This window comes from Cynara cardunculus (assembly GCF_001531365.2).
Source record: "Cynara cardunculus var. scolymus isolate 2C chromosome LG 1, CcrdV1, whole genome shotgun sequence".
Taxonomy (NCBI): domain Eukaryota; kingdom Viridiplantae; phylum Streptophyta; class Magnoliopsida; order Asterales; family Asteraceae; genus Cynara; species Cynara cardunculus.
The window spans coordinates 20,997,334-21,007,355 of NC_037528.1; the positions used below are offsets into that span (position 1 = coordinate 20,997,334).

The 10,022-nt window shown below is 32.4% G+C and overlaps 1 protein-coding gene across 1 annotated transcript; it reads right to left on the minus strand.

Moving 5' to 3' along the window:
• Positions 1-1,917: 1,917 nt before the first annotated feature.
• On the minus strand, positions 1,918-4,110 carry LOC112521083 (probable pectinesterase/pectinesterase inhibitor 51). The gene is made up of 2 exons (XM_025129737.1): positions 3,146-4,110; positions 1,918-2,862 (listed from the first exon to the last, which is right to left on the minus strand). The coding sequence occupies exons 1-2, from the start codon at positions 4,077-4,079 to the stop codon at positions 2,177-2,179; spliced, it is 1,620 nt and encodes a 539-aa protein (XP_024985505.1). The 5' UTR covers positions 4,080-4,110; the 3' UTR covers positions 1,918-2,176.
• Between the last annotated feature and the right edge of the window lie 5,912 nt (positions 4,111-10,022).

Below are 10,022 nucleotides of genomic sequence, written 5' to 3' on the forward strand. Positions count from 1 at the left end.
TCATTTGCGAAATTATGATAAATCAACATTCTTTCAGTTTTACCGTTTTTTGATTAAGATGAAAACTGTTTGAACTCACTAACCGTTAAGCCTAACCATTCTTATTTGTCGACATGTACATCAGGTCCCTGTTAGGGTTTGGTACTACCGACATTGTGATGAATTGAGTGGTAGTTAAAGACACGAGAAAGATGTAGCTATTCAATGACGTCTTCCACATTTGGGGATAACGATTGTTATTGAGTTTTAGTAACACCGACTTTGACCTAGTTTTTATTTAAGACTTGATTTATCAATTGTTGGTGAAAAATCTAGATTTGTCATTTGAGGTAATTCAAGTATTGATTTATAAAAATGGATTTATTCTTTAATTGTTGTATTATTGGAAATTTTAAATTAGTTGTTATTTCCAGAATTGAGGGTATTACATATTACAAGATTTATTTGTAAAATGTATTTTACGTATTAATTTTATTATGATCAATAAAATTAAATAAAACCTAAATGGACTTAAGGATCATCACAAGTCCAACCTATGATTGGGTATTAGGGTTAGTCTATAATAGTGATGGCCAAAAATGGGTCCCGAGCCAGCCGATCCAATCCCAATCGGTCCCAAAATTTCACATAACTGGCTATAACCGGTCCTGGTTGAATAGATGAAGACCGGTCAGGCTAGTTTATAACCAACCCATTTTTCACCTTGAATGGGTCAAAGCCAAAAATCTGATTAATAGAAGGAAAGGAGATCAGAAAAATAGGCGGACGACTTACTCCTCTCCTATCTTTTTAAGAGCTGCCATGTTATGGGCCGCCGTTCCCGGTCACAGTCTCACCCTTAAAAAATTATTATTTATTTATTTTTAATTTTTTTTAATGATATATATTTTTAATACATTACTAAATTTTTTGTACGAGTCACTTAAATACACTTTAAAAATACGTTTTATTACGAGAATTGTGAACGCTTTTTGCGAATTGAGAACTTGGTATGTAAACCTCTCAACCTTGTTACATATTTAGTGTTTAGAGGCCAAAAAATACAAAAAAAGAACGGTCAAAAACAGCTAATTAACAACTATATTTTAAGAAAAAAATCAATTTTTTGAATATTTTAGGTCGGGCTGGGCCGGGCCAGTCCATAATCAGTCCTATAACCGGTCCCGGTCCCACAAATCCGACAAAAAACATAACCGGATGTAACCAGAGGTGGTCCCATAACTGGTCCTCACCGGTCCCGGGCTGGGCCGGTCCTCCGACAGCCCCGCCAGTTTGGCCATCACTAGTCTATAACTTCATTAGACTAAGCTCAAGCCTAAAAGGTTAATCATCTAATCTTTTAGATTTAGAAATTACCAGAAAAATATAAGAAACTTTTTTTTTTTTTTTTCCTATTATACACTTACTAGATTAGGGTTTTAGGTTAGTATCTGGTAGAAGCCAAGCATGTTTGGGTTGGTCGGGTTTTTGAACACACCTACTTGGGACACCAGAATATTGAGATAAGATGGTGATTGTAAGGCCTCAATTCTTTCTGGTGGGGGGACGACTCTGCCCTTCCATCCCTTGGACAAATAAAGAACGAGGGCTGAGCTTTTGGTTTCTTATTTTGGTTTCTTATTACAAAAAATCAAATTAATATCTCAAAGTCATCCTCTAATTGCACCAACATTGTATTACAAGATAATAATAATAATAAAAATAATTAAATACTTAAAATGCATTTCATTGGACACTTTAAAACCAAAGCCTTGGACTCCCATTTTAGGTCCAGAGCTCACTCTGTCATTTGTTGTCCCACCTGCAAAACACTTTTCATATGTTGTCGACATATAAAACAACACTATATAAACACTGCATTTTCGTATGTGTTGTTTCATGAAAACCGATCTGTAAGTTTGTACAGATATTGAATTTGTAAGAAAAGGGGAACCATCCATCTATTTTCATCCAACGTTTGTGAACCATTTTGCAAAACTAAATCCATGATTACAGGAAACGTCACATTCGAATACGATCAATCTACTTTTTTAAATCCAACGGTTGATAAAAGTTCTGTTCTCCTTTTGTGTTTCTTAACTCTATTATAAATACAAATAATTAGCTAACCATTTTTAGTTAGTTTTATTTAAAGTTACAAAAAAGACTAACCAGAAATGGAAGTATGTTAGTTCAATCAAGAAGATGAAACCTTCCATTGATCACCTTGGATGAAGTTTCCGACCGAATACACGTTCACATGCTCGGTCGGAATCCGGCTACTCCACGCCACCCGTCCCGACAAATCCGACCCTTTCCCACTGTTCCCAAACTCTCCATAATAAAGCGTCGTCAACGCAAAATCCCCCGCCCACGGCATCCACCCCTGCGCCGTCACCAACGCCTCCATTTGGCAATCGATGAAAACCGTCCTCGAGAACTCCTTCCACGGCCGTCCCAAATAATTCTTGTGGACTTTAGGGTTGCTATAATATAACCTCATATACTCTTCGGTTCCATTCACTAAACAATTTTGGAACACGAATCCCGTGGGTTGTGCAGGATCGATCCGTCCGTGAGCGGTGACGGCATTGTTCTCGCCCTTTTCGGGCTTGAGTTGGCGAGGCCGGACGAGGATGGTGCAGTCTTGGAAGATGGAAGCGGAGTTTCCGAATATGAAATCAACGTTGCCTTCGATGCGGCACGATTTGTAGAACTGGCGAAGAGTGTGGGCGTAAAGGGTGTCTTGGTTGCCCAGAAACTCGCAGTTTTCGATAATGGATTGGTCGCTATCGGAGACAAAGGCCACGGCTTGGTGGGCGTCGGGCCCAGCCGTGTTCTCGAAGGTTAAACCACTTGCCATGAATCCGTCCCCGACCACCCCTGTCACATGAAATGATGGTCAGATTATTTTCAACAGATTCTCTAAAATAATACTACCGAATTTAATTTTTTAACAAAATCTTTAAAATAATTAATTTATTATAATTGAATTTAAAAAATTAAATTTTAATCTTTTATTTTAAGAAATGATTTAAAAATTCAAGAAAGGTCAATTTTTATAAAGCAAAATCTTTCTAATTATATAATTTATATATATTTATAGAAAATATATTTATTAATAAATATTTAAAATAAGTATTTACTAGAAAAAAGGATGAGTTACCGAATGTAGCTGTGTTATATGTCGAAATCCCTGGTGGGCCCACGTTCAAGGACCCCGTAATTACTGTTTTACCCATTCCATCTCCCAGAACCACCACATTCTGCTTTTCTAACCCGACCCGAACCGTTTCCTCATAAACACCGGCCTTTACCCAAATCACGAACCGCCGTCCGTAACCCCAGTCCGGCGCTGCATTCACCGCCTCCTGCACCGTCGCGTGATCACATCCCCCACCTTTACACACCGTCACATCAGCTTTCAACCCCGTCGGAACCCCCAATTGTGGTCCTCCTCCGCCGCCGCCCGACCCACCAGCCTCCCAGAACCCGTCTCTCTCGGTCTTCGGCGGGACCCACGACGAGATTTGATCGCCATACAAATCGTAAGCCATCATCAAGCTCAAAGCGTTGCTGGTGTGATCAATCAATGTGTTCAGAAACGACATCGTCTCGTTGATCATACTCGAAGTGTTCACGTACTTGAGTGCCGACCAACAATCGTACTGGTAGGCTAATCCGGCGCCGGTCCAAGCACGACCATCCTTCATCATGCCACGTGGCAACGCATCAGCCGTCGATTTGAGACGGTACTCCGAGTTGCGAAGATGTTGGATGCAGTTGTTAGCGGCGTTGGTTTGGTTTGGATTCCCAGCGGCCGCTTTCAGAATCGATTGCGCCATGGACTGAGCAGCACGGAGGTTGTGGGAGGAGACGGACAACGCCGATTGAATGATCTCCATGGGATTTGGCTTGGGAGAGTTGGTGAGTGAAGATTGGCATAGTTGGGGATACCTGGTAGCCTTACAAGCTTGACGGATGAGATCAGATGAAGATGGATCATCTTTTCTGGAAGGCGGATGGATTCGACGGTGGCGTGAGGCGGCGGGTGAAATGAAAAGGAGAAGCGAGATGAAGAGGATGGAGATGATAGCCATGGAGATGAGAACAAGCCGTGTAGTAGAAATGGGGTGATGAATTGGTCTTCTGCGATGCATTTTGGTGAGAGATTTATAGGAATTGAATGGTGGGAGGGAGTGAGATTTGGAAGGTAGCGGTTCAGTGGGTGTAATGTGTGAGTGGAAATGAAGAATGGCGTGTGAAATCTTTGCAGTGGTGTTCACGGGCATTCCTTGGGTCTGACCCACCACGTTTGTTCTTGTCACTCGAAAAAATTACTCTATTTCTTTTTAAGAATATTCAAACCGATGAAAGATTAAAACTCTTTAAAAAATCAATAAATTTTAGTGTTTGAAATGATCAAGTTTTTGGATAATTTTTTGAAATAAATAAATGTTTGGATATTCCAAAACATATAAATAAATTCTTGGACTTTTTTCAAACTTGTTAGATGCATCCTTATGATCTATAAAACTGACTAATATAATAAAATAAGAGAAAAAAAGCCAATGAACTATTATATTTTCAATGATCAAGTCTCTAAATATTTTTTAAATCAAAAAAGTACTTGAATATATCAAATGAAACAAATATATATAAAAAATACCTACATTTAAAAAAGATTATTGATGAAATATAATTGGATTAAAAATAAAAAATATTTTGTTAGTGATTTTTCAAATTAAAAAAAATAAAATAAGAATTTAAAAAGTATTATTGATTATATTTTTTAATTAAAAACAAAATATATTCTGTGATATTTTAAATTAAATTTTTTTTTAAAAAGAGTATCGAATGAAATTTATTTTATTTAAAAATAAAAATATATTTTATTTTTTATTAAAATAAATAGTAATCTTTTAAATCTTTTTTTTTTAATTTGAAAAATCACATACCACATATATTTTATTTTTAATTAAAATAAATTTAATTTTTAAATATTTTTTTAATTTGAAAAATTACTGAGAGAATATATTTTATTTTTAATTAAAATAAATTTAATTTTTAAATATTTTTTTAATTTGAAAAATTACTGAGAGAATATATTTTATTTTTAATTAAAATAAATTTTATCAATAATCTTTTTTAAATGTAAATATATTTTTTTTCGTAAATGTAAGTATTTTTTTGGTATATTTGTTTGCTTTTATAAATCTAAGTACTTTTTTTATTCAAAAAATGTTTATGAACTTAATTGTTCAAAATATGAAAATTTATTAGCTTTTTTTCAGACTTTGTTCATTATTTTACCACATTAACCAGTTGTATAAGTCATAAGAATGTATCTAACAAGTTTTAGAAAGTCCAATGAGTTATTTAACATGTTTTGAAATGTCCAAGCACTTAATCATTCCAAATACTAAAGTCTATTGAGTTTTTTTAGACTTTTCCCCTTAAAACGCAGAAGATTCAAAACTTTTAACCAAATTTTTTTGGTACAAACTAAAGGGCTCTTGGCTTAGCGATATGTGAGTCTTTAGTCTCTTAGAAAATTAAGGGTTCAAACTTCACCAAAAATGAAAAAGATGTGTGAATTTATTTATTTTATTTGCCATTATATATAAATATTATATACTCAAAAAAATATTAATATAAATTTGTCATTTTTTTTACTATTATAATATTATATACCAACTTAAACATTCTTTCTTTACATTATTTAAAAACTAATATTTACATATAATTATTGTTAATAATTTAATATGTAGTGGATTGGGAAACATTACTTTTTATTATTATTTCAAAACTAATATTTACATATAATTAATAATTATAATTTTGTATAAAGTGAATGGGAAGTTGTTTTAGATCCAAACCTCTCGTCACATTTCTCACTTTAACTCATATTCTCACATGATTCTTCGTCGCTTATTATATGTATTCTTGAAAGTTTAACTATGGTAAAGTCTTCAGGATCTACTGTTATGAATAGTGAATTACTATTCTTATTAATAGCATTTCACAAACCCGACAACCATATGCTTCGACCCGCATCGAATGTCAGGTCATTCTTTGTAAAAGCAAGCTGGCCATGGCACCCAAAGGCCCTTGTGGAATTCCTGCAACTCCCTTTAGGGATCTTTATTAGAGGTCACCGGTTCGAGTTTTGCAAAGTCACTAGAGATTTCATGATTGTTTTCCAGAGCTACTGAGATTAGTCGATGTACGCGCAAGCTAACCCGTACATCCATTGTTAACAAAAAAAGAGTTGGAATTTCTAACTAAATTTACTTTCAACTCTGACAATTTTTTTATTTTAAATATTATAACATTAATCATTTTATTCAAATATTAGTTAAATTTATTATCCTAAGACACTTTTTAAAAAAAAAAACTATATAAACTAATAACATATTTAATTTTATTGGTAAGAAATAATTAAAAAATCAATTCTTTATTTTCACATTAAATTTTAAAAAGATTCTTTAAATTTAGAGCATTTTTTTCGTATTCGTGTCTTTTTTTATATTTTAAAAATCACATGCGGTAACTGAAAATTCAAAAATTTATTCAGATTTTGAATAAAATTATGAGTTTTCATATATGTAACTTGAAGTTAGAAGAAAACAGTATCAACATGTACCAACCGAAAAAAAATTGATAACAGTTAAATTAATAACAGATACAATTAATCTGTATATGTTATAAGATTTTACATATAGATTATAATTTATACACATTATTAACAACTAAAAAATATGTTCCATGTTACATTCAAAATGGCCATTTGATTGTAATTTATTTAATTTTCTTTTTCTTTAAGATAGATTTTTATATTTATTATATTATTAAAATATTTAATTTATATAATATAATAATATTATTAGTTCTCTCTAAAATATTAATTTCAAATTTTCCGTTGGTTGAATATATTATAAAATATTTCTTTCACATTATGATTATTTTTAAGAGTTTTTGAAATTCTGAGAATTTTATGTCATTAAATTCTAACAAAATATTAATTATTATTTTTATAAAAAAATTATATTATTAAAYCAAAAATAAATTACTTYRTTRTTAAATYTAAATTAARTTATAGTAAAAAATTGAATTAAAGAAATTATACAAAAAATAAGAACTTTTAAATATATATAACTTGATACTAAAATTGATAAAAAAAAATTCAAAATTTTATAATACCTTTAAATTTATATTTTATTCAAAAAATAAAAATATTATCGTTTTTCCAGTACCATATAAAATCGTGTTATAACATCGACAGATACAAAATAAAATAAAATATTAAAATCAAGATATATCTCATTACATTAAATGTGATTGTTAAATGATGGGGAGTGTAGTTAAGAGGAGAGAGAATGAATGGTTTAGTTTGGTCACATGCACCGATTACTATTACTATTGATTTTGTGATGGGCATGGTCCCATGTGCATTTCATGTCATCTTCCAACACACTTATTTTAATCATATATAGTTTTATAAAATGTAATAGTGTTTGTTATAATTTAAGGGCCTTTTTATTTTGTAGATAAAATATGGAGTTAGTTTAATTGATATTTTATTGAGTATTAATATAAAGTTATTTGTATTGATTAATTTGTCTGTATAGATTTAGAATGTTTTTGTTTGGAAGGTTTTTTTAGATGGAATGATCGTGTTTTTTTAATTGAAAGGGGTAGATTTACAAAGAAAAAAAACTTGACTTTATATAGCTTTCCTTTAAAAGCTTACTGGATAATTTATTTTGTACATCATTAAGTCACTATCAAACAGTCATGTATAGTTGAACTGTGCATGAACATTTTTTTTTAAGTATATAATAATTATATACGACAAATGCAACAAATAAACTCACACACCCTCCTCACCGTTGGTGAGGTTTGAACCCTTGTCCTCCTAGAAGGCCAAGGACTACGATACCGCTAGGCCGAAGGCCCTTTTGGTAACATCTTGTTAATGTACATTACAAATCAACCCTATGCATGACCATTTTTATCCTTATGCATCAATGATAAGTGTGCAAAAACATATACTTTAGTACCCAATTATAACTTTATTTCACTTCATTTTACACTTTTCTCAATCATATATTGAGTCTTTTAGTCTTATTTTATGGTTTCACATTTATTAGAGCTAGGATGCAGGAATGGTGATGTTTTATGTATTTGATGAATGAAATACTGACATAAACATTGTTGTAGCAGGTGTATACGTTGCTGCAGCACCGGGCATTGGATATTGGCACAACTGGCTCAATCTTGTTGAATATTTTTGAAAAGTCAAATTTTAGAAGAGGACATTTTCTAGTACTGATAGCAGACGATTTTGATAGAAGATGTCACTACAAAGATACCTTAACCTTTTGCATTTAAGCATCTTTTATATTACACATTGGTTAATAACCAATGGTTATTAACCTCTAATACCTTTGATTCCCCTCTTGCTCGTGTGTGTGTGTGTGTGTGTGTGTGTGTGTGTGTGTGTGTGTGTGTGTGTGTGTGTGTGTGTGTATAGGGGTAATCTTTTGTTAAGTAATAACAATTGTAACACTTTGAACAATATCACTTTGTCATCAAGAACAAAGTTTCATCTAAACTTTGGGTCCTTGTTACTTTTTAATATCATTTTGCAAGTACGTTTAAGTGTTCTTCATCACTTTCAGTTGCTACAACAACTTTTCCATCTTTCTCTTTACTTTTCGTGCAAAATTTACTTTTACGTCATTTACGTTCAGTTATTTCCATTTATGTCATTTATTTTTAAGCACTTACATTCAGTCATGCTAGCTAAATACCTTATTATGGATGTAAGTGAAGGTTGTGAGGTCGACAAGTGTTAGCCGACGATTGTTTTGCTAATAGCAATTTATTTCGCTATTCACAAGTGGTATTAATATTTTATCGGGTAATCTTTGACAAATTGATACATGTTATTTTATTCAGATGAATTTGACTTAAAATTAAGACAACACAAATATTTTTACTAAATGTGTTATAGAGACTATAAAGAGTCTTCGTAATCTTATGGTTGCAAAATTATATGGAAAAAAAGACAGGATCTGTACTAGTTTGGGATTGATGCATCACCAACTGGACTCCAACATATGGTCTAATATGTACTTCTTTGGAAGGTCGTTCAATCCAGTAGTGTTGTAAAGAGATATTTATGTAGCAATATTCATTACACTTTGTTGCTGAAATCCAACTCGATCTTGCATCCATACTATCTTTTAATTATTGTTACATTTCAGTATTTGCTTACCAACTCTCGCAAAGATATTTTCTCTCTGAAGCTCTATGTACATATCAAAGTGAGTTTCAAGTTGCATTGTGAAAACTATGTATATATCAAAAATGTCCATTTTAGCGTCTTAAGATGTTTTCTTGATATTTATCAAATGTGTTGATTATTTGATACATTCAATTTTATAAATCTTGTGAAATGTCCATATTGAGGTTTTTGGACATTTTAATAAATAAATCATAAATATGTGTTTTTCATGGTTTATTGTATAAATAGAGCTTATTTGACGTTAATGCACTTTTAGAGTCATATGTCATTCTGGGTATAGCGGATATAGACTCAGATTCCGAGACCTCGATGCCATTTGGTATTGTGGAAGTGAACTTGCATAAAGTCGGATTCCATGACGAATGGGTTGAGGTATGTTGTTTAAGTTAGAAGTTTTGATGTTCTCACTATATTTCTAGTGAGTGGTCACCAAGTCAATGATTTGGGAAAACTTGCGATGGTACTCATATAAGTCGTATACGGAGATTGTTGACTTTTGTGGGCGAGACTCGTGTTTAGGACAAGTATGAATCATGGTCACCCTAATGCTTGCGGTGGTACTTGTTTGAGTCGTATACGAAGTTAGGGGATGGTGGTGGTACTCGTTGGATTTGTATACAGATCATGTCTCTTGCAACAATACTCGATAGACTCATATACAGAGCCCATTTTGACCATGAGAGAAACTCGGTAACGTTGATGTATGCCTTACTTCATGTTCTCCATATCC

What these genes read in the sequence shown, in the direction of transcription:
- LOC112521083 (XM_025129737.1), bottom strand. Translation starts at nt 4,079, where the DNA reads ATGGCTATCATCTCCATCCTCTTCATCTCGCTTCTCCTTTTCATTTCA. An exon ending in ATATAACACAGCTACATTCG is followed by an intron (nt 2,863 to 3,145) that starts GTAACTCATCCT and finishes TTCATGTGACAG; the next exon opens with GGGTGGTCGGGGACGGATTC.